Source organism: Acipenser ruthenus, chromosome 3 (assembly GCF_902713425.1).
Source record: "Acipenser ruthenus chromosome 3, fAciRut3.2 maternal haplotype, whole genome shotgun sequence".
Taxonomy (NCBI): Eukaryota; Metazoa; Chordata; class Actinopteri; order Acipenseriformes; family Acipenseridae; genus Acipenser; species Acipenser ruthenus.
In genome coordinates, this window is record NC_081191.1 from 73,826,529 (window position 1) to 73,851,916 (window position 25,388).

General features: G+C 37.6%; 2 protein-coding genes across 3 annotated transcripts; both read right to left on the minus strand.

The window, feature by feature from the left end:
• Positions 1 to 1,211: 1,211 nt before the first annotated feature.
• LOC117435672 (uncharacterized) lies at positions 1,212 to 8,882 on the minus strand. Of its 2 annotated transcripts, XM_059016691.1 has the most exons (6): positions 7,149 to 8,882; positions 5,235 to 5,513; positions 5,059 to 5,109; positions 2,795 to 3,619; positions 1,869 to 1,932; positions 1,212 to 1,326 (listed from the first exon to the last, which is right to left on the minus strand). In XM_059016691.1, the coding sequence occupies exons 1-5, from the start codon at positions 7,294 to 7,296 to the stop codon at positions 1,889 to 1,891; spliced, it is 1,347 nt and encodes a 448-aa protein (XP_058872674.1). In that variant the 5' UTR covers positions 7,297 to 8,882; the 3' UTR covers positions 1,212 to 1,326; positions 1,869 to 1,888. The 2 variants fall into 2 exon arrangements, with proteins under 2 accessions (XP_058872674.1, XP_058872666.1); XM_059016683.1 differs by having other exon boundaries at positions 1,212 to 1,932.
• LOC117435671 (uncharacterized) lies at positions 7,662 to 24,202 on the minus strand. Its single transcript, XM_059020859.1, has 6 exons — positions 23,209 to 24,202; positions 18,385 to 18,438; positions 11,146 to 11,636; positions 10,235 to 10,299; positions 8,962 to 9,075; positions 7,662 to 7,680 (listed from the first exon to the last, which is right to left on the minus strand). Exons 1-6 carry the CDS (start codon positions 23,222 to 23,224, stop codon positions 7,662 to 7,664), a joined length of 759 nt encoding a protein of 252 aa, XP_058876842.1. The 5' UTR covers positions 23,225 to 24,202.
• Positions 24,203 to 25,388: the final 1,186 nt, after the last annotated feature.

Genomic DNA, 25,388 nt, shown 5'->3' on the forward strand with positions numbered 1-25,388 from the left:
GTGTGTGTATATATATATATGTATATATATATACTGTGTGTGTGTGTGTGTGTATATATATATATATATATACACACACACACACACACACACACACACACAGTGCCTTGCAAAAGTATTCAGACCCCTGACCAATTCTCTCATATTACTGAATTACAAATGGTACATTGAAATTTCATTCGGTTTGATATTTTATTTTAAAACACTGAAACTCAAAATCAATTATTGTAAGGTGACATTGGTTTTATGTTGGGAAATATTTTTAAGAAAAATAAAAAACTGAAATATCTTGCTTGCATAAGTATTCAAGTATAAGTACATACCCCAAAAGACATAAAGCTGTTATTGCAGCGAAAGGTGGCTCTACCAAATATTAATGTGTGGGGGTTGAATACTTATGCAAGCAAGTTTTTTATTTTTCTTAAAAATATTTACCAACATAAAACCAATGTCACCTTACAATAATTGATTTTGAGTTTCAGTGTTTTAAAATAAAATATCAAACAGAACGAAATTTCAATGTACCATTTGTAATTCAGTAATATGAGAGAATTGGTCAGGGGTCTGAATACTTCTGCAAGGCACTGTATATGTATATGTGTATATATGTGTGTATATATATATATATATATGTATATGTGTATATATGTGTGTGTATATATATATATATATATATATGTATGTGTATATATGTGTGTGTGTATATATATATATATATATATATATATATATATATATATATATATATATATATATATATATATATATATATATATTAAGCATAACCCTAAGGGAAGATTTATTTTGTGAATATCTCAAACTATTTCAGTGCTGTGGTAACTCCTCAGGCATTTTATGACAGTAATTTTACAAAGCTGTGGCCCCCGCCAAAGCCTCAAACCATTGGTAGTTATTCAGTTATTAGAATGTAATTACATGGATATATGGATATTCATGCCCTGTAACCAAATTTATGAATGCATATTGAGTTAACATATATTTTGAAACACTCACAAATGTATGTAGTGTGTGTCAGATTCTTTTTTTTTTTTAGTCCCGCTTTACCCTTGTTCAGCATTACATTTAACTACTAAATTGTATTGCTTATGTTTTGTAAAATCACGTTGTCTATCCACTCAGCACCTACAGTACTTGACTCCATCTTAAGAAATTATGTATGTTTCTCAATAAACAATAGGGGTAGAAAATACTGTTTTTGGGAGATTAGTTTATTGACAGCTACAAAGGGAGAATGAAAACGAAGTTCACCAAACGGGTCAAGAGTCCCAGTTTCTTCATATCCTTCTAGAAGACAAACTTATGAACCTATTGTTATAATAAAAGAAGAAACAACGTTATCATAGTAACGTCCATGTGCTGGCTGTTTCATTGTAAAGTAATGAGGATTAGCTACAACTAAATTGTACCCCACAGCCCAATTCCATATGGATTCAGGTGACTCATGTTGCTGCTACATATTTATGAATCACATAAAATTACATTTTATAGGCTTCTTTTTGCCTTTGTCTACTTTGTTCGATGGCTATACCTCTACCAAGTTCCAAGTGTATCTGTCATACAAAGTGCAAAAAAAGAAATACATCAACTTCAAGGTAGCCACTGCAGAGAAAAGTATATATTAAGTATTTAATCAGTTTGCATAAAACCATTTAAATGTTTAGAATGTTGTCATTAATGGTGCAATAACTCCACTTTAGGTACAATTAGAACTGTAGTTGCTGCTAATAGACTCCAGTGGGGACATGACCAATGTAAACTACAGTACAAACTAAGAACTGGCTTGTTTCTTTGTTTAAAAATTAAGAATAGTCTATTTTGCAGAGAAAATATATTACTGTACAACCTACAGTGGAATGTGGTGGGCCCTTCAGTTCTTCTCTTCCTGATGAGTAACACCCTTTACAAATGTGCCTATTCCAAAGACAAAAATAAAAGAACATGCAATAGAGGAATCTCATTAAGGTTGATCTTGTTGTTTTCTGATTATGGTAGCATTATTGAAATTGTTGTAGAGTAGTAGTATTATTAAAAACAACTTTTAATAATGATCAAAATGGAGGAAATGTTATTTTAATGTTAGACCCAAATATTTTTGTGTCTGCGGTTTTATAAACCCTGTAGAGTACACAAGACTGGCCTGTGGGGAGGGGAGGGGGGGGGAAACATTAAGTATGTGTTCTGCTTTTATTTTGCAATTTTACATTTTTTAAATTTAAACTGCATTGTATCTCTCATCCATTTTGCAGCGGCTTCAACTTCAGCGATTGTTTGATTTGCTGCTGTGTTTGAGAAACCGCAAACTAAAGCCGCCCAAGTTTCGCAGCTTCTCAGAATGCAGTTTTAGATTTAATTTACTCCCAACTCTTTAAATGTGACTTTAAGAGCAACTTTAGAGCTGTCATTGAAAAAGGACCCGCGTTACCTGCTTGAATTAAAATGTTTTTATACCAAGTTAAATTACAGCCCCCCTACAAGGCTTATCTGCAAAAGGCCCTTTGTGTGGCAAAATGCCTTCAATTGTTATCTTTAGTGTCAAGGAGTTGGGCTTCATTGCCATTTTGTTGTTTTAATACCACATGTATCCCGTCTTAGCTAAGGCATCACACAACATTAAGATTGTCAAGTCTTTTGAAGAGTCTTCAACCCTATTCACACTACCTAAAAAAAATTACCTTATGAAGACTACCTCTTTATAACACATAGAAAAGAAACAGAATTATACTGAAGTAGCATATAGAATGTAATATAAAAAAAAAAGATTATTTTTATCTACCTGAAAGTGCTTCACCACCGTCATTGGTTTGACATGGTTTCTTCACTTGTACCATTTTGCCTACTGCTATGTATGTTGGCGAAAAAAATGTAGGTTGGCTAGCCAGCGGGCTATTTTCTCCTCCTTGAGAATGACCTTTATCCATAGAACCATGGATTGGTTGGGGGCTTGCTGTCCATCCTTGAGGTTGGCATTTATTTGTCAGTTGATGTGGCAATTTATCTGTATCAGCAAGGTTGGCCAATGGGCTGCTATGAGGATGAAATTTGTCAGCTGGTACGGGAATAAGACTTTGAGTACCAGATGGGTGTGTGTATGGAACTGGACCATGCACTGGTGCCGAAGAATCTGTTTTGTGATCCTGGTTACCAGGTGATGCTTGTTGAAAAGATAGCATGTTGTAAGCAAGCGCACCTGCTGGAACACCACTAGGGGCTCCTGGTGGTAAGGAAAACAGTGGTCTTATCTCATTGTTTTTATTTACCATAAGATACTGTGGGCAGTTCAGTGTCTGAGGCCAGGCAAAAGGCATTGGAGATGTCTTTAAAAACTGTCCAAGCCGTTGGCTTGGAGGAGAGCCTGGCCTTATTTCCTTCACGTGATCCTGTGTTATGGGGCAGTCAGGCTTTCCTTTTACGAATATATGTTTAGGGCCACATTTTATAACCGATGGACCAGCAAAACGAGGATGAAGTAATTTAATCACAGTCGGTGCAGATCCAAACTTCCCCAGCTTAGAAAAGTTCAACATTGCAGACTTGTGATGACCTGCTTTAGTATCACCATCAGATAATGCCTGTGCTTGGAGATGCCTGTCATCAGAAACTAAAACAAACAAAAGAAACAGACTTATTAATACAACATCATCTTTACATTTTTAAAGGACTTTTGAGAATAAAGGACATCCAGGCTTCATGGTATTAGCTCTAGCATTAGATTTATTTAGGGGTCTGCGGTTTTGAAAGAGTTAATATCAGTTTTATGGTAAAAAATAAAAATAGATTTGAAGTTTTAAGATTATTGTTCTTGCCTGTTATCACATTAGCAGTATTAATAATCAGTTTGGAATAAGATATTTCAAAGACAACTTTTACAGTTGCTGTTTAGGGGAGTGCAAATTGCAAAAGCAATTTCCCTTTGAAAAACTGCTGCAGCTTTCTGGTACCAAATGTTTTGTAGTCCAGACACACACACACACACACATATAGTCCAGCTGCAATCAGTCCTTGTGAACTTCAACGGAAGTATCAGTTTGCAGTAGTTTATCTGTAGTATATCTGAATGAGTTGCATATCAATTAATGTACGAACCAAATCATTCTCAGCACAATAAATAGGGGACCAGTTATAACGGTAGTGTACAGTAAGGTGTGTCACATTCTAGTCTTAACCATACCATTGCTCTTCAGTCTTTTCTTCTTGAAAGATGAAGGGCTTTCCCCCTTGTGAATTAATCTGTGTTATCTTATTAGAGTCTTTGTTGTGTACTCTAGGTTTCAAAATACTGGATATTGTCACATTGTACGTCTCGTAACTGAACAGTACAGCCATCTTACCTGCATGCGTATATGCAGCTATTTTTAGTTTATGTAAAGGATGATTCATTTGAACATAAAAAGAATCAACAAAACACAGAGAAATATAAGTAACTAGGAGAAAACACAATATTAAAAACCTATGTTAAAAGCTTCTACTGAAAGCGGTAACCACCCTTATAAAAGTTTGCCATGGTAACTTTGCACAGTAATTGTTCAGTTTTCCCATACTTTTTTCATGGTTATACTATGCATTTACCATAGTCTACCATGGTTTGTCATGTTTTTGAATATGCTTTACCAAGCCTCTCCCATTATCATACTTTGCTATGCTTTTACTCTAGGGAACTTTTATAAGGGCAGCCTGAAAAAAAGTTTTCTTTTTGTATTCTTAAATTCAGCACTATTGAGTGTTTAAAAATACATGATGTCCAGGAACCCCCTTTAGTAATTTCAAGTGCATACCCGCTAGCCCAGAGTTAAATTAATCAATACATTGGAATCATGTAAATGCAGTAAATACCTGTTACAGAAAACACAGAATTACTGTCTTCTATGTGGCTTTATGCTGATGATATATATAAGGACTATCATGTACCCTTTGCTGCACTGTGTATCTCAGAATAACATCAGGTGATGCCACTGGAATGGAATCAAAAGCCCAGAAGTGAGAAATATGGAATAGCCTGTACAGTACATTAAAGGATCTTTGATGACTTTTGTTACTCACCACAAATGCTTGGTATACAGCAATTCATCTCTGGGATTTTTGCTTTCTTCCCTGGGAAAAAGAAAAATAACTTTTTTTTGGACTGCAGTGAATGGTTAAGGAATGTCAGTTAAAAACTTGTCTCTCAGTCGTCCTTTATATTTATACTTATTACTATGTAACAACAAAAATCTTACCATGTTCCTTTTTCACTGACTCAGAAACACCTTTAGGATGATCTTTTTTAACAGCAGGTGGTGCAGGTAGTAAAGGTTTGGAGTCTGGCAGGCTTGATTCTTTGGCAGCAGGTACAGCTTGGCAGACATTTTTCTTTTTCTTCTTTTTGGAAGATGAAGAGCCTTTTCCCTTTAGCGGTGAAGACTCATAATGAATCCGGGTTACCTCATTACTGTCTTCCAGTTTCAGTGGTTTAGTTTTCTTCTCTTCACCCACCGCTTCTGATGGTGCTGCCCCCCCTAAAAATATTATGAATATATTTCACTTTCAATAATACATTCTCAGCCAGACAAACTTTAATATCATACAATACGCAGGCTTAGGTACTTGCAATATTGTCCAGTTTTTAGGTTAAAAACAAAAAAAAGGATTCAGACAAATACATGTAGGCTGTTTGGTGCTGTAACAATCTAACAGTTCGACCAACCTATTAATGAATTTAGTTAGGGTCCATGGCAGAAGAGCAGATATCTTACTGGACAGATGTTAGCATGTTGTTTTCTGGTGAATTATAGTTTAATTTCAGCACCTTCCAGACACTAAGGATTAGAACCAATCAAATACCAATAGTATTACCCATAATTTCAGTTGTACAATGAGCACAACTTTAGAAAGCCATTGAAACATCCTATCCAAAACTAAATCTACAGCTATGGCCAAAAGTTTTGCATCGTCTTTAATTTTAGGATTGAGACATATATATATATATATATATATATGATCATAATTTAGATCTTTTATTTAACATCATGTAATCAATAATAAGTGTCTACCGGAAGCCATAATAGCAGTATAGTATTTCATGTTAAATTTTGAAATGCCACATTTTTCCATTTTTATCAGTTTTTCGTTAAGTAGATGGAAAACTACAAAGTGGTATGTAATAATTCAATATGTTAAGGTAACATTATTCAGCAGGTTTCATTTGACTTTCAATGAGTTAATTCTATAGGGTAATGCAAAACTTTTGGCCATAGCTGTAGGCCTATAGATATTGTATTTGTAGAATATTTACAGTGGTCCTGTGAAGAAATCTATATTCAGAATCTATATACAGTAAGTTATCTAAAGAATGATGTAGACATTCTTGCATATTTCTATACAATATTCAAACTGTATATGGACTCAACTCAAGATTTTGTAAGATACCCATCTTACCTGTATTGCGTATATGCAGCTTTGTTTAGTTAACATAAATGAGGATTAATTTTAACTTAATATCAACTTCTAAAACAATGAAGCACACATACATATAAGTAACTAGGGGACCAGAGATGAAAACAGTGTTATAATCTTCTTTTGAAACCAATAACCACCCTTATGAAAGTTTACCATGTTATTTTTGCACTGTAATGTTTTGGTTTTCCCATGCTTTTACCATGGCTATTATACTATGCAGTTATCATAGTCTACCTCGCTGGGCTTTACAGTGCTTATTTACAGTATGCTTAACCATGCTCTTACTATGCTTTATTACACTTTGCTATGCTTTTACTATGGGAAACTTTTACAAGGGTCTTTTTTTTGTATTTCTAAATTCACCTGCTAGCCCAGAAATTAACCAATAAATTGGAATAATGTATCTGCAGTAAAAACCTGTTACAGAAAACAGATATACTGTCTTATATTCCATGTAGCTTTAGGCTGATGATAAAGTTGTGTTCCCAGATACAGACAGGGAGCTTTCCATTAAGAGGAAGACATCCTGTACACCCAAGTTAATCAAATATGTAATATGAAGGAATATCATGGACCCTTTGCTGCACCCTGTAACATCACGAAAGGTCACTGGCACAGAATCAAAAGCCCAGAAGTGAGAACATTGTGGACCATCCCATACAGTACAATAAAGGATTTGCAATGACGTTACTCACCACAAATGTTTGGCATACAGCAATTAATTGCTGGAAGTTTTGTTTTCTTCATCTGGGAAAAAGAGAAGTAACTTTTTTGACTGCAGCAAATTGTTAAGAAATGGCCATTAAAAACCCTTCTGTCTGGCTGAGTAGAGTTCCGACCCATGCGGATCCCAACACAACCCCACAACTGTTTTCTCCCTGATTTCTCCCTTCTTAGACACAAAATGGTAATAAATTAATCTGCCAGCTGTTGAAACAAATTCTGTCTCAAACTGGCACTGTGTATCTCAGAATGTTCACGTTCCCATGGAGATTGTTGTTAAGGTAGTCATATGTAACATTACATAAGTGATGTTTATTCAGTATGCAAGAGAATGTTAGTGTGTATACACCTTGCTCTGCTCATCAACCAATCAGATTACAAATAGTAATGCCATCACTAGCTGTCTTAATGCTTTGTGACACAATCCGCAGCTTTCTTTAAGGGAGGGGGTGGTAGGGCAGCACAATAATGAACTATTTATGAGATTACATGATTTTGTCATTCCTTAAAAGAAAGATATGAGAACAAGAGGGAAATAAAATGAAAACTAAAAAATGGGAGGTTGGGGAAGGATCATAGATAGTGTGTAAATATGATTGCCAGCACTGGGAGTCCAGACCCACTCCAGTGTCATTGTATATATGCAACCAGTACACTCAGTGAAAGAAAGACCTAAGAACAACATAGCACAACTCTTAACAGATAGCCCATTTGGAATTCACATAAAAACAACACCATAATAGAAAGTATTGCCCACTTAAGATCTCACATTATCTACAATTGTCCCCCACCCTTCAGTATTTATATTTTATCTCATGCCTTTGTTTTTATTTCTTCTCTTTTTCATTCTTGCCTGTAACTAACTAGTCAAGATCAGAGGATCAGATCTTGCAGTGGCAGTTGCCATTGTGAAGCTACCTGGCAACCAGGTAAACACACTATGCAACACAATGAATCTGCTGATGTAACGATGTAGGCAATATTTAAAAGCGTGTGAAACCCAAAACATCATATGATTTCTATATGGTAAATTTAGTTAGAAATCAATGTCATGGTCACAGACATATTTAGCATGCAGGGTTTATACAACTTGAAATAGTTAGTACCTGGCAAATATGTCAGTACCTTAAGAAACTTTCAGAAGCATACTGTATACTACTGTACCTTTATGGGTTTAATATTATGAGTACAACTTATTAGTAAATATGAATCATACTACAGAGAGTATGGTAAGACATACACTGATACACTGTCTATACATAGTTTAAATGTAATGTGCTCCTCCTGTGCCCAATGATATCCCTGTATCCAGGTTGCAGTCAGACTCCCTGGCCTTTACAACCTTGTTGGCCAGACACCTAATTCTACTTAGCTGGAAGCAAGCTGCCCCACCCTCTCATATCTACTGGGTTAGGATTGTCATGCAATTCATAAAACTCAAAACAATGAAATTCACACTTTGGGGATGTACAGGAACATTCTATGCTTCACATTTTTCGATCAACTCCAAGACCTCCTCACTCCCTGTGCCAGTCAAGGACTGCTATCTCAGTTCCACTCACTGTTCTTTTTGTCTTTTGTCCACCAAATGTGACTCTCTATTTTCTGCCATTTCTTCTTTCTTTCTACCTCTTTTCCTTGCTATATTATTTCCATCAATTGCAGTGTGCATTTAAACCTTTAATTTTACAGATACTTGATGTATAGTTGCCTGTAAATTGTTAGTACAACCCGCCCCCCCACCCCCCCCAAAAAAACAAAAAACAAAGAAGAAAACAAACAAACAGTTTGCGCAAGATCAGTTTATTGGCAAGTACTAAGGTAAAGTGGACATCTACCAAGTCGTAGTCCACCAAACAGGTCAAAAGTCCCTGTTTCTTGAATGAGAGATTTCCAGACCTATTGTGAAAAAAGCAACTCTGTTATTGCACACAAAGTTCACATACAATCCATTTATGGCTGGCTGTTGTATTGTAATTAGCTCATGTTTTAGTAACAATACATACTGTATGTTTATAGGGTCATTACTGCATTCTCTGTCAAAAGCAAAGTTTTTAGCTTAGGAGGGCTGAGGCCTGGAGGGCAAAAACAGACAACCTTGCTGACCCTATAAACATATTATAAATCTTATTTTTTAATTTGTATTTTTTAAAATATATAATTCATACTTAATGTTTAAAAGATTGTCTCCAAAGTGACAGTTTGTATCTTAATGTTTAGTCCAGCTTTGAAAGCTGTCAAACATGTGAATAACCCTCTATCAAAAATAATACGGTCTTTGAATTTGATCTACAGTATTTTATTATAAATGTGTCAGATCTTTGTGTAATGTTTGTTCCTGTATGATTATTTTATATGTCTGTTTTAAATATGAATGTCAATCCATTCAAGACAATGCTGAGCCTAAAATGAAAAACATTTTATATTTTTACATAACTTAAAAGCAGCAAAAGCGTTTTTACCTTCTGCCTTTATCAAGTTGACTTAATTAGTTTATCATATTGTAGCGATCTCGGTTAACACAGGCAGACGCATCACACAGGGCGAGGCAATCCACACACAGGCGGAGGGTGGGCGCGAACCCGGGACCTCTTTCACTAAAGCATAGCGCCAATACCGCTGTACAAAAGAGCAGACTACATTGGTGTCAGAAGTGGACGCAGGTACCCCAGCATGCACTTGTCGGACTGTGGCCTGGTGAGCAAGTCCAGGGCGGACTTGAGGCTGGCAGGGGAGAGTGTAGAGTGCATGGGGGGAAAGGAAGCTGCAGGGCTGGTAGGTAACATAATCAAACACGAAGACATGAGCCTGATATACTCTCCTTGCAAAGGAGCCGGCTCTTTTGTACAGCGGTATCGGCGCTATGCTTTAGTGCGAGAGGTCCCGGGTTCGCGCCCGCCCTCTGCCTGTGTGTGGATTGCCTCTCCCTGTGTGATGTGCCTGACTGCGTTAACCGAGATCGCTACAATATGTTTTAAGTTCCAGTTCAGTTTTTTCTGAAGTTATAGATAAATATGCTTGACTAATAAATCTAAATAATTTAATTAAAAAAACATACCTGCTGAGGAATTGGGTGGGTCCTTTAGTTCTCTGTTTAATGAGTCTCAATTGTTTCCTTTGTGCCTATTACAAAGACAATGAAAATAGTTTATGTGTTTATAATGAGGTCCATAAGGAGTGATTTTTCCCCTTCAGATATAGGAAACATTACTCTGTATTGAAAGCAAGAAATAAAGATAAAAAAGACATGAGATTCAGAATTTCTCCTGGTGAGAAGTACTGTACATTACAAATTTAAAATCTTTTTAAATCATAGATATTTTAATAGATATCTTGCTGCAAAAGCTTTGAAAAGTAAAAAGCTTTGTTTTTAAATGTGCGGGTTGGGGGGGGGGGGGGGGATGAAGAGTATTGTGTTAAACATTTCTATGTTTCTGGTAGCTGTAATATTAAATGTTGAGACCAAGTTTGGGAGAAATGTCTCTGACATACTTGTTTTAATATTATTGAGTGTACACTCATTTTAGTTTGGCAAAACTCACAGCATAATCTAACCAGTTTATTGTGACTGCATGTGAAGAATACCACAAAACAGTCAACAAAACTACTGTAAAAATAAATAAATACTGTTTTGTTTAATTAACCCTCTCTACTCTTTTCTGGTGTTAAGAAGAACTTCATACATAAGTCATGTTTGATTTACCATCATTCTATTCATTACTGGCATTTCTCAACTTCCTCTAAAACTATCAACACTGAGGTGGGGCCCAGAATCACTCATTTTTAACAAATACATTTGGAAAATTATTTTAAAAATAAAGTAGCTGACATTATACAAAACTGTCTTTTCCTACCTGGATCTGGCTGGGGACAGTCATTCTGACTTGTATTGCAGCATGCCACATTGACCAAGTTGGCCATTGGGACGTATGTTGGTTGATACATGGAATTGATTTCATCTGCACCCACCTGGAAAGGCAGTTGGCCAGATCCCCATACCTGAGGTTGATCTCCATTAGTAGGTATGGAAAAAGAAAGGAATCTGGGAGTACTTGGTCTCTGTGAAGGTGCATTAGGCATTTTACCAGGAGAAGCCAGTATATTCATGTTCTTTTCTTTAGAAGGAGAATTTACCAAAACAAACTGAGAGGTGCTTGGTCTCCTATGTGTAAGAACATCAGCACGGTTGGGACAGAACATTTGGCTTGGTGTAAGTGTCTGAATGGGTATAAAACCACCTCCTGGGAATATTCCCTGCACTGGGGAAGTGCCCTGGTACATTGGGTAAAAAGGCTGTTCTGGTACAAATTGTTGCTGAGCCTGCATCATATTTCCTTGTGCCCCCAAATCTGCTAGACAATAAAGTGTCCAAACTTCTCCTCCATCGTCCTGACTAGGGTTTTCTTGCTTGCTGCCAGCCTCAACTTGTAAAGTTTCAGCTTTCTGTTGCTGTGCAGTGACTGAAAAAAAGCTCATCTATTAGTAGCCTTAGTGATACAAAAGAAACCCCTTAGACTTTTATAACATAAGTCAGTGAACACAGTTTCAATCGGAAACAGTAGTAAATTAAGACAAAGACTAAATTACTATGCCAAGCAGGAGACATTGATTCGGGACCTGTAACATGACACATAAAGGCTACAGAGAGCCTCTGTTACACAAGCACGGTTTGTAAATAATAACACTCAAGGTTATTTGTAAACTAAAAGAACACACTTTACAATGATGGTAGAGGTTTTCTTCAGGTATAATAAAAAAGAAAAAGCATCCCTACCTTTCAGAATTTTTCATATTCTAGCTAACCACTTCCAAATAACCTGTACCTTATCTTAACTTTTCACAGTATGGCTAAAGTTTAGGCATAAGTCATGTCTTGCCAATACAGCTTTTAGGAAATGGCAAACGTGGCACCCACTGTAATACAGTCACAGCTCTGCAGTATGACATATCTCCCTCATAAAATCGTAAATAAATGTATGATTCATACAAATCAATATTTTTTAAAGTTAATAAAGCCAGTTCCTTGCAAGTGGAAAGCAACGTGTGCTTATTTTTGTGTTTTACTGTAAGTAGGAAAAGGCCAATGGTAATATGTAATGACTAACACGAAGACACAGATAGTCTCCAAGTCTCTGATCGATTGATATTGTTTAAGCAGCTGTCTTTTACACATTGGACAAGTACTTATATGTAATATATAAAAAAATAAAAGCTAAAACTTTTAAAAAGAAATTAAAACTAAATTAGGAAGAATTAGATTCCTATTAGATTTTCCCAGATTAATGATTGAGTGTTGAAAGTAATGGGTCTTACCACATTCTTGTTTAATTTTCTCTGCTTTTTCAGTATGTACCCCTACACCAGAAGCTGAAGGTTTGCGATGAGGGGAAAGTGCTTCTGCTGATGAATGTTCCACAACATTCACAGGTACTGTCTCCTGATTGACTGTTTGAGTAGCCAAAGGGGTCGCCGGCTGACTGGCTGATGGAACTCTTTGGAACACTACCACTTGGTATTCCTTTCCCGATGTTGCTTGTCCATCCTGAATCTTTTCATGCAAACTGGTTGATTCATCAGGACCCAATAAACTCTGGCTTGTACAAGATTCTTCTTCTTTAACTTTATGGAATACTATTTCTTCCGGAACATTCTCAGAATGAACAATTATTACCTCCTCATGAGGAACAGCAGGGGTATTAATTAACACAGAGTTTGAGGTGTGATTTACGCCTGATGGAACTCTTTGAAACACTACTGATTGAACAGCACATCTAGCATTTGGATCCTGATCACCGGAAGGGCTCCAAGCAATGCCTGATTCGTAATTATACTTACTGGAATCATAGACTGACCTTGAATCAGTACCATGCTCTTCACAAGCTGACGAAACTTTATGAAAAGCTGCCACCCCAGTCCCATGTTCCTTAAAAGAAGACCCCAATTCTGCATGAGAAGATTTAATTGTACTAGGATCACAAGGCATGCTGGGACCTGAGGTTAGAATGATATGGTGTAAAGGAGGCATTTTCAGACTATCGGCGTCTTCAAAACCATGATCCTCTTGGGCTAAAGGCGTTTTCTCAACAGACGGAAGCCTGGTAGCAGAATAAATCTTTTGGTAAACAGATTGAAAATTTTGGAAACCTGGAATTTCATAGCACATTTCCTGAGGAGACCGAGCTACTCCCTCATAGTAAACCAGAGTTTCTTTCTGTGAGTCATGTTTACATACGTCAGCATCCTGAGAAAGTGGTGGGCAAATGCTCTCCGGTGATATTGTTGAAATGGAATCAAAACTACAACTGTGCCTCAACTGATCTGCAGAGATTTCACAATTGGGAGCACATGAAGATGCCTTAATAGTGGACGTTGAGTGTCCTGATGAGCCCGTAGTAGGAACAGATTTGTCCCTTATAGATGAAGATTCATAATGAATATGGGTTATCTCATGGGCATCATCGGGTAATATTGGTTCTGGAGACAGCACAGATGCACCTCTTAAAACTGTGTCAGCAAACGTTGGCGTTTCAAGCATTCTCCTGTTGTGGCAAGCGGATGCAGGTAACTGGCCCGCTAAAAACATTACGAAGAGGTTTCAGTTTAAATATATATATATATATATACATTAAATACAATAGTTCATAGCTTATATGCTGGGCTTGATAATTTGTTTTACAGAATATTACTGTCAACAGACAAGTACATCTCTTTTTGTTTTGTTTTTATTAAACATTTTGTCTTTTTTATGATAAAAAAAACAGCTTTGGCCAAATCACCCTCTGTATTTACTAATTAGGTAGCTGTGACTGGGACATAAACTAGCAACCATGTTAAATACATGCAAAGCACTGTAGCTCTATATAGTTCTTTAATGGATTGCCTCAGAATCCGTGTACTACCAACAGTTCCACAAGGCACGGCACTGGAAATCATCACAGCACCATGGACAGCTGTATTTGTCAGGCCCTTCATATGGCCTTTTCTTATAACAGCTAAAAGCAATCATTTCTATTAGTAACATTAAGTCATATTTTGAGAAATGTCTACAATACACTGCAGTAAAATTGAGGCTTCCCCTTAAGATGGTATAACTGTATCCAGAGTTAACTTAAAAAGTACACAGTGCTGTGGTTATACAGTGCATTTACCATAGTTTACCATGTTATTTGTTTTTTGGCTTACCTATGCTTTAACATGTTTTCATTGTAAAATTAAATGCATGGGGGGGGGGTATAGCAAATTAGTCCAACACCATGTCAGAATAACGTGAGATTGGATATATATCAAGCTCAGGAAGTTTACAGTTGTAATATAAATTGATTGAAGTTGTCTGACAGTTTATTGGTAGCATCATGGCATGTTGGCTACAGGGATGGATTAATCTTGGTCATGCATATGGTGCCAAGACCCAAAAAAAGCTGTTTTATTTTTTTTTCCAACCAAATACTGTAGACCCTCAAAGTGGTGTTTAGACACAATAGCAGCTGGAACGTTTCAAGTCGCTAGGTTAACACTTCAGGTGTGTCTCTTGAAATTGCATATGCTGGACAGTGAGAGAGACTAGATATTGTAACTGGTAGAGTAACTTTAACAAACATGTACACCATTGACTGCAATGGATTTTTACTTAAGATGTATTGTATAAAACACCTAAAGCGATGTGGTACTTTTGAGGACTGTAAACTTATTGTACTGCAAATACTGTAGTGTATTTAAGCGATAATTTGTTTTTGAGTGTAGTGTATGAGGAGGAAAACATTCAGAATTCGTTTTTTAGAATTTGGAATGTTTATCTCTGAGTTCACTACACATAAAAACAAACTATCACTATTATTCACCATTACTTTATTAATACAACATTTTAAAATCTAGCCATTTTTGTTTTTTACTTTGCTATCTTCACGGTTGCCATAGTGATGGAATGTTTGTTTTTATTTCCATCTTAAAATAGTTCAATTTCATACACCACAGAAATCAAAAGGTGTTGTGTATCGTGGCATATCCTACGGTAACAGAGCGATCTGATTGGTTGTAAAGGTTGTGATGCTGTATAATGTATGTATTTTATTTCTGCCTATTTAAGTAATTCGAGATTAAGGGATAGTTATACCATACAGTATATATTTTCTAGAAATAATATCATTTCTTACCCGTTCAATATTCTATTTATTTATTTATTTATTTTTACATATATTGTGTTGAACATAACGGCACACCCCTCTCTCTAAATGTTTGCTTAATTGCTTACACCTGTATGAATAACTCGCAGGAGACTCGGGCTGCATGTAAGGCAAGCGAGAGGCTCAAGCTGAATGTAACTGGAGCGAGAGGCTCAAGCTGAATGTAACTGGAGCGAGAGGCTCAAACTGAATGTAACTGGAGCAAGAGGCTCAAACTGAATGTAACTGGAGCGAGAGGCTCAAACTGAATGTAACTGGAGCGAGAGGCTCAAACTGAATGTAACTGGAGCGAGAGGCTCAAACTGAATGTAACTGGAGCGAGAGGCTCAAGCTGAATGTAACTGGAGCGAGAGGCTCAAGCTGAATGTAACTGGAGCGAGAGGCTCAAACTGAATGTAACTGGAGCGAGAGGCTCAAGCTAAATGTAACTGGAGCGAAAGGCTCAAACTGAATGTAACTGGAGCGAGAGGCTCAAACTGAATGTAACTGGAGCGAGAGGCTCAAGCTGAATGTAACTGGAGCGAAAGGCTCAAACTGAATGTAACTGGAGCGAGAGGCTCAAACTGAATGTAACTGGAGCGAAAGGCTCAAGCTGAATGTAACTGGAGCGAGAGGCTCAAGCTGAATGTAACTGGAGCGAGAGGCTCAAGCTGAATGTAACTGGAGCGAGAGGCTCAAGCTGAATGTAACTGGAGCGAGAGGCTCAAGCTGAATGTAACTGGAGCGAGAGGCTCAAGCTGAATGTAACTGGAGCGAGAGGCTCAAGCTGAATGTAACTGGAGCGAAAGGCTCAAACTGAATGTAACTGGAGCGAAAGGCTCAAACTGAATGTAACTGGAGCGAGAGGCTCAAACTGAATGTAACTGGAGCGAAAGGCTCAAACTGAATGTAACTGGAGCGAGAGGCTCAAACTGAATGTAACTGGAGCGAGAGGCTCAAACTGAATGTAACTGGAGCGAAAGGCTCAAGCTGAATGTAACTGGAGCGAGAGGCTCAAGCTGAATGTAACTGGAGCGAGAGGCTCAAACTGAATGTAACTGGAGCGAGAGGCTCAATCTGAATGTAACTGGAGCGAGAGGCTCAAACTGAATGTAACTGGAGCGAGAGGCTCAAACTGAATGTAACTGGAGCGAGAGGCTCAAACTGAATGTAACTGGAGCGAGAGGCTCAATCTGAATGTAACTGGAGCGAGAGGCTCAAACTGAATGTAACTGGAGCGAGAGGCTCAAACTGAATGTAACTGGAGCGAGAGGCTCAATCTGAATGTAACTGGAGCGAAAGGCTCAAACTGAATGTAACTGGAGCGAGAGGCTCAAGCTGAATGTAACTGGAGCAAGAGGCTCAATCTGAATGTAACTGGAGCGAGAGGCTCAAACTTAATGTAACTGGAGCGAGAGGCTCAAACTGAATGTAACTGGAGCAAGAGGCTCAATCTGAATGTAACTGGAGCGAGAGGCTCAAGCTGAATGTAACTGGAGCGAGAGGCTCAAGCTGAATGTAACTGGAGCGAGAGGCTCAAGCTGAATCTAACTGGAGCGAGAGGCTCAAGCTGAATGTAACTGGAGCGAGAGGCTCAAACTGAATGTAACTGGAGCGAGAGGCTCAAGAAATAAGAACAGAGCAAGAGGCTGAAGTAAAACGAAACTGCTTGCAACCAGAGCGAGGGCTTACCGAGACTTTGGGATGGGGGGCTTCCGACTACCGATCCAAGGAAAGTTTTGAAATGCTTTAATCTCTGTTTCTTTTAATTCATTGTATCTATTATTGGATGGGATGTTGTATTGTGAGGGGAGCTTTTAATTACTGAAATTATTAATGTATGCTGTGACTTACAGATAACTATTAACCATGTAACTATTGGAGCTTATATTATCTAACACCTAACTTAATTGGACACAAGCCTATATTGATTCAATAGATCTGATTTTTATCTATTGGCTACATGCTTGTAGTTTCACTTGTGTTTTTATATTAATGAGTTTTGATTTGGTTTTGTGTTGATTTGAAGGATTCACTGTATTGTTTGTTGCGTGTATTTCTAAATTGATTTAAAGGATTTGCTTTATTGTTTGCTGTGTGCATTTTTACATAGTTTGATATATTTGTGTTAATTGTAGTTAATTGATTTGTATGCAGTCTTATTGACTCTAGCTATGTAACCTGTCTAAATTATTAATGGTGATTGTTGTCTCTAAGCATATAGTCATTTTATATATGGTGATTTTTTTAATGTCCTCTTTTTTATGTGTTAATAAATACGGGATTATTGTTTTATCCTGGTACTTCTTTTATTGTATAGAGCTTCCAGCAATCCATTATTTCCTGACCTTCCAGGGTAATCAAAGGTGGTGGCAGCTATACGCTACTCTCTGTAAATCAAGTTAGTACACTACCCTACCTTGGGAAAGGGCTTTCTTACAATATATACCGTTATATAGTTCTCTACTGATGTTTCTCCTTAGATCATTATTTACCAGGCTTACTCGTTTATATCCATTTTCAACTGTGGGGTGTGATTCTGAAAATACTTTAAATTGTTGAATTCCTGCAGTGAAGTGGTTTTAGACAAACCACTTGGGGTGTGCAACTGTAATTTCTGCCCCTTCTGCAATGTGCCAACTGTGAGTTAGTTCGTGGAAAATGTCTTGATACACCCCCCCCCCACCCCTCCTCCCCCCAGGAGGGGACAGACACATGAACCCTAGTTATTTTTCAAATCACTTCACTTCAAAACTTTAGCTAGTCATTTTTAGAATGGTTGAAAAAACGTTTTTTTTTTTTTTTTTCCTTGAATATGACACACAGTAGCATATAAAACAGGTAAGAAATAAAATATTAAGAACATTTATGAGATATACCTTTACAACATCCCTTAAAGTTCTTGGATTAGAAGTAAAATACAGCATAGAGTAGTATTGTATTAGGTTACAATAATACACTACCCTCAGATAAACATTAGAACAGTGTTGGGACAGGATAAAGTATAGTGTGTATCTACAGTATTAATTTATAATAAGATATAACTTACCCTTTGTTTGCTGAAATCCTTTTACTAGGTCTTGTATGTCAAGAGAAGGATTTTCTGAAACAAAAAATATATATATATATTACGTTAAAAAAACAGCTTTAAACAAACTGTGAGCAATATAATTTCAGACTTATAATTGGTAAAGATAACTTAAATAACACTGAGTACAGAGCGTGAACGTACCGTCTCTGAACTTCAGTAGTTCTGTAAAGTAGCAAGAAGCAAACATTTGAAGGTTTTCTGGCTGTCTCCTTATCACAGCTCTGCTGACCCCTTCCAGCAGCGTCTTCAGACCATAGGGAATGACCAGCTTTACTTGGTGCCTTGACATCTTGAAATACCTTCAGTGTTCCACTGTGTTTATTAATAATAATAATAATAATAATAATAATAATAATAATAATAATAATAATAATAAATAACAACAACAACAATAATAATAATGTGTTAAGTGGTATCATTATTATGTAACTATTAGCAAAAATGTGTACCTATACTTAACAGAAAAACAACACCACCATCACATTTTAACAACATCCTTACAAAAATGCTTAGAATTCCAGTGTTTTTGTGTAAAACGCCTACATAGTAAAACTGTAGGTCAAATTTTCAAAGCATGTACTCTTTAATTAAGGAAATGCCTGTGTTACAAAACATTGAGGTATATTAAAACTGTATATTCCATAAATACAATATCAAATATGACTTCTGAGCCTAGAAAACGTCGCCTCATATAATCTGGAAATAAGTAACTAAAATAGTTACTTTCTGCAAAAATATTGGTACTCATGATAGCCAATGTTTCTTTCGTACATGCTACACTACGTGCACGATTCCACACATAATTCCATAATTAAACGTGTTTTTCTTTTTTGTAATGCAACAAATACAACAATGAAGTACTCTGAAAGAATACACTGGTTAGTAGGGTGCTGTCTGTATACGTCACGTAAAGACATGAATTTGCACACAGTACTGAATACTGCAGTACGATACTAGCACTCATAAAGCGTGTTTTCCAAAAGCCTATAGTTCTAAATTACGCGAAACTCACCTCCAGCAATGAAAACCAAGCACTGCAGCTTCAGCCTCAGGGTTCAAGTGCAATTTACAAATTGATGTTTATTTGCGTTATTGATTTTTAAACTCCGATGTAATCTCACGTAGCAGGTGTGACTGCACCGCATGATTTGGTTTACTGTAACTGTCACAATAATGGGCGTGGCCAGGTAACACTGGTTGTATTTTATTGTATAAGGCAGTGGCGACGCATAGGGGGGGCACGCCTGGTCACGTGTCCCCCCCCCCCCAGATTTCTGCCAGGCAGTGGCTTAGCCACTGTGTTAGGATCGTTCACACTGAAACATGTGTAAGAAATTCCAATATTGTTATATTTTTCGCTTCCCATTATTATAGCGGGGCGGACGTGGCATGGGCGGCGCTGATTTTTCTTTTCGCTCACGGAAAGAACTTTTTATTTACCGCGTTGCTATCAAACAATGAGAATACATAAGCAAGCTGTACTTGCTCAACCCCAAACACAGATGCATGAAACATATAGGCTATGATTACTGTATATGCTATGTAGCCTAGCTACTACACATATAGATGTGGTAGAGGACATCTACTATGTAATGAGTAGCCTATGTATTTACATAGAATGCACTCGCCTCATGACATATCTTATTGCCAGCTGACCTCTCTCTCCAGCATCCAGCCTACTAATAAGATTATCATTTTTCACGGATTGTGCATCCAGCTTCATCAAGGGACGGTAACCAAGTCCATCCAGGTCTTGGAGATGGAGTGGTGGTAAATGTACAACCTGTTATTAATTGAATAACTAAAGAAATAAATCAGAATGAAAACAGTTCTGGACGCTGCTGAGAGAAAACCGGCAAAACTGTTTCAATTCCTGAGTTCGGTTACCTACTTGTTTTCATTCTGATTATTTGTTTAGGCTACAACGTGTCCGTCAGCGAATGTCAGTGCAGTGTGATACCAAAAAAAAATGAGTGGTTGGATTTGCTGTCAATCAACCCAAGTTTTTTGTTGGATCAGCTGTTTGTACATTTTTTTGTGTGTTTAAAGGCGCTGTAGTTATACAATGTAGTTAATGCAACTGTGTGCACAAGTCCCTCCTCCCCCGAACCTCCAGAAGATTAGGTACCATCGGCAGTCCTGCGTCAGTCAAAGAGTAATTACATTAGTCAGGATTTGTGAAATTAAATAAAATGGTTTGCTTTGCTTTGAACACCAAATGTGAAATGAACAACCATAAGTACGAATGAAATTATATATAGTTACTTATTATCATAATGTGAAATTGAAATCTGATGCGCATGTTAAAAGTTCAAGTCCTTTGCTTCGTATTTCCTTTTTTGTTTTTAAACGGAAGTGTTCTGAACTGAATCTCTCTTTTTAACTATTTTGCACAACAGTGTATTTGGTTATTGGATCTTCTGTTAAAAAAAAATGTTCTTTATTTTTCGAAAATAAAACGCCAATGCACTAATAAGAAATCAGGTTGCCAATTTCACCACTGTGACTATTCACCTTAAAAAAGTTATCATTGCCACCCTCTCCCGAAAAAAAATCCTGGCTACGCCACTGTTGCCAGGGTTTATTATTTAAAAATGCGCAGTTTATTTCAAACTTTCAAAACATAATAACATAACAAAGAGTGTCTAAGACCCTTCACCGTTATATTTGTTCTCGTGTGAGACTTTCACTTTTTCAGTCAGCGAAAATATGTGCTAAAACGGAGTGAATTTGAGCCCTGTTAAAATGGCAAAAAGAAAGCTACGTTTGGAGTTTTTCTACAACAAAAAAGCTAAACCTCCAACGCCAGAGACATCAACAGAAACCGAACCTGACTCTTCTGTAGTTCAGAATGTTACGAACAGCACAAGAGTGTGACGATCCTTCCATTTCAAACGCTCAGGTTAGTGCAGGTGTAGATGTCTGTCGATAAGAGACTCTTGCCTGTAAAGTGTTGTTTGCAGCTCTCTTGATTGTGACAATCTGGCGTAGAACTGTTTGTGATGAAATATCTGGTAATCTTAGAAAGCTAGCTTAATGTTTACATAAAAATGGTTAAAATCGGGCATCGGGTTTGAGCATTTTTTTAAAATTTTTTTTTATTTTTTCGGGGGGGGGGGGGGGTGATGGCGGTGCTGTGCCCCACCAGTTTTTCAAGCAATGAGTCGCCAATACCCGGTAGCTAAATGCTTAGTTACGGCTCTGGGCAAAACCAAAGCCCATGGCCAGTATACAATATTTTTCTGTATGCATTATTTTCTGTTGAGCACTACTGACACCGTTCAAACGGTGAGTCTTAGGTCGCCTGCGGATACATTAATCCAATCAATGCGTCTGAACCTAGTGTGTAATCCCAAGGTAACTGCTCAGTGTTAACACGTTTTAAGACGTTAATTCACGTTTTTATTAATACAGTGTCCCCTTCAGACATGTTAATTGAGCATATATATATATTTGCATGCCCCGGTATCTACGATATGGAGTCTTGCATGCCCCGGTAGCTACAATATGGAGTCTTTCCATCCACCTCCGGTTGCTTCATTCCGGAGGTGCATGCATATATATATATATATATATATATATATATATATATATATATATATATATATATATATATATATATATATATATATTTATTTCTTAGCAGACGCCATTATCCAGGGCGACTTACAATTGTTACAAGATATCACATTGTACATTATTTCACATTATACAGATATAACATTATTTTACATACAATTACCCTTTTATACAGTTGGGTGTTTACTGGAGCAATCTAGGTAAAGTACCTTGCTCAAGGGTACAACAGCAGTGTCCCCTACTGGGGATTGAACCCACAACCCTCCGGTCAAGAGTCCAGAGCCCTAACCACTACTCCACATATATATATATATATATATATATATATATATATATATATATATATATATATATATATATATATATATATATATATATATATATATATATATATATATATATATATATATATATATATATATATTGCATGCCCCGGTAGCTAAATGCTTAGTTACGGCGCTGGGCAAAACCAAAGCCCATGGCCAGTATACAATATTTTTCTGTATGCATTATTTTCTGTTGAGCACTACTGACACCGTTGAAACGGTGAGTCTTAGGTCGCCTGCGGATACATTAGTCCAATCAATGCGTCTGAACCTGGTGTGTAATCCCAAGGTAACTGCTCACAGTTAACACGTTTTAATACGTTAATTCACGTTTAAGTAATACAGTGTCCCCTTCAGACATGTTAATAGAGAGATTCGGAAATAACATTCAAAACTACACTATAAAAAGTAAGGGTTCTTTGAGGGTTCCTCAGGGAACCTTAGGGTTCTATTGCAAGTTTTTTTCACAGTAAGGGTTCGTTTGGGAACCTCTGGTTGCTGTGTCTAATATAATATTGCAAAGGGTTCATCTTAGAACTCTTTATATCAATACATTGTAAATTGTGCTCTACAATATTGATGTGCAAATCGCAATTTTTAATACACAATACATGATGAGAGAAAAAGTCTGTCATAAAAAGGTAAACACCATAAATGGTTATAATTTTGTACACGGTATTGAGAGGAAATCAAAGGGCAGATAATATTTTGCCAAATATTTAACTAGAATTTATAATAGTATATGTATGTATAACATGTGTATTGTAGTTTAATGTTAGCCTTTAGGCGTAATTGGGGGGATGTCGTAGAGGGCGCTCTCCCGCTTTGCGCTCCTTTTTTCTTCTTATCCTATTTCCTTTTCTTTAGCCTATCTTACCTTCCCTCCGTGGCATCCTGCCCGGTAGCGTCCGCGATCTCTTCCGGGTGGAAGCTGATCCCAGTTCAGCCTCATTTAGTATTTCCAGCCAATCCCACAATGCAGCACTCGCCTCGTCAATTATTAGGGCATGGCCAGCACTGCTCCACGTATGTGTTATTGGCTGCCCCTCCTGTCTATCTCGCTCTCTTTTTCTACTTTAACCCAGCACTATTTCCGCTTCCTTGTCTGTGTTTGTTTTTTGTTCCTCCTCCTCCCCACCTCTGCTCCTTTCCATATCGCACTGTCCGCACAGGGCTCCCTCAGGGGGGGAAGTGAGTCTCACTCCCCCGGCTGTCCGGGTCGGCCTCTCGTCTCAACCACTGCCGCCCGGCTGTTCCTCGCCGGCCTGAGGGGACCCCCGGCCACATCCCATTCTTCTGCTGCTTATGCGCTAAGCCTTCCAGGCCTCAACCTTGCTGTCCCATCTCCTCTCTTCTATTTCAGGTCCAGGACCATTTCAGCCCCCTCATGCAGTAGGCCGTGCCTCCACCTGCCGAGCGGGCCCCGACCGAGGGGGGGTTCTCTGTTTTCGTCTCTCCTAAACGGACCCGAGACACTTTTTCCTAAGCTCTCCACGCCGCCCAGCTGCCAGTTTAGCTGCCTGAGGATGCTGCACTGAGTTGCGAAGGATCTGTCCTTTTGTCCTGTTCGTCCCCTTCCTGTCTCTTGCTCCACTAAACGCCCAGCAGCCAGAGGATGCTGCCTGACCCGTCGGGAGCGAGGGTCAGTTTGTTGTATGTTATATGTCTAAACTTTGCTCTCTCTCTCACTTTTACGTCACCCAGCAGTCGGAGGATGCTGTCTGACCCGACGAGAAGGGAAAACTCCCCTGCACAACACAATACAACATAAATAAATAAATAAATAAATAAATACATTATGCTATCGCTGGCAAAAGGCTGTTTGAAATTTAACTACTAAAAGTAGAAAAAGCGCGGTCGACGAAGAAATGCCCCAGCAACAGCGGTTGCCCTCTCAACCAATCAGCTGCCATCGCAACCCACAGCGCGAGGCAGGTGTTCAACGTTTCTTCACAGGCGGGAGAGCTTTCTTCACTGAGAGGTGAGTAAAACCTTTTAATAACGCTAATTATCTTTATTTGTGTGCATGAATGAAAAAAATATAAACTAAAGACGTACAGACAGCTCTACAACATCCACGAGTAAAATAAAAAAAGGTTATTTTGCTTTTGTTAATGATGCGGGTCAATGATAGAATTTCTGAGGTAATTTTTTTTTTTTTTTTTTTTTTACTAAACCTGATGACGATAATCAATTGGCCTGAACTGAGAGAGGAAAAAGGTAATGATACTTCTGGGAACTTTCTGACGTAAAATGTTTCATTAAGTCTATTGTTTAATGACGATTTCTAGGATACGTGAGTATTAAGTATGAGGTAAATATATGATTTGCTTCACTGCTACGATTTATCGGGCGGTTCTGGTACGAAAATAATAAAACACAAATTACTGTATCTTTTTCTCTTGACTAAATGAGACTTTTTTTAACGACGTTCTTTTAAAACCATGGTGTTTAATATAATTTGTCACTCATGCAAACTGAAAACAATTTTATTTTAGTACTACTGTAAATAAAATAAAAAAACAACGTTAAAATACAGTACTGAATAATAATTCCTGGTAATTGTGTGACAAAGCATTAAGTATTGTAGTTTACGGTGTCAATATATGACAGCGTCTGAAATGGTGCGCATCACTTGAACAGTTGAGTAAGCGTTCTTTCGCGGGCTAGGATGTAGGCTACACCGCATTGCAGGTCCAGTGTGCCTAACAACAGAACATTAACATAACATTAAACACCAAATCCCAAATCACAAAGCGCGCACACACATGCAGTCCAGTGACCACGCCTTCCTGCTCGCACACAACATTATAAACATAAACATTTGGCTGCCGAGAAAAGCTTATGTAATTCTGCATATGAAGTTAATTTGATGCATTGGTATTGGGAGACACAAGTACTGTACCTCTAATCAATCTGATCACTTTAGAGGAGGGGCAGTTTCAGTTGCCAACAAACAGCATATATCTTAAAGTGCAAAGGAAAAAAGTGAGTGATCCACAAATGTTTTCGGGAGTACTGTAAGCTTCAGGAAAAACTAAACACAATTTCAAGCCG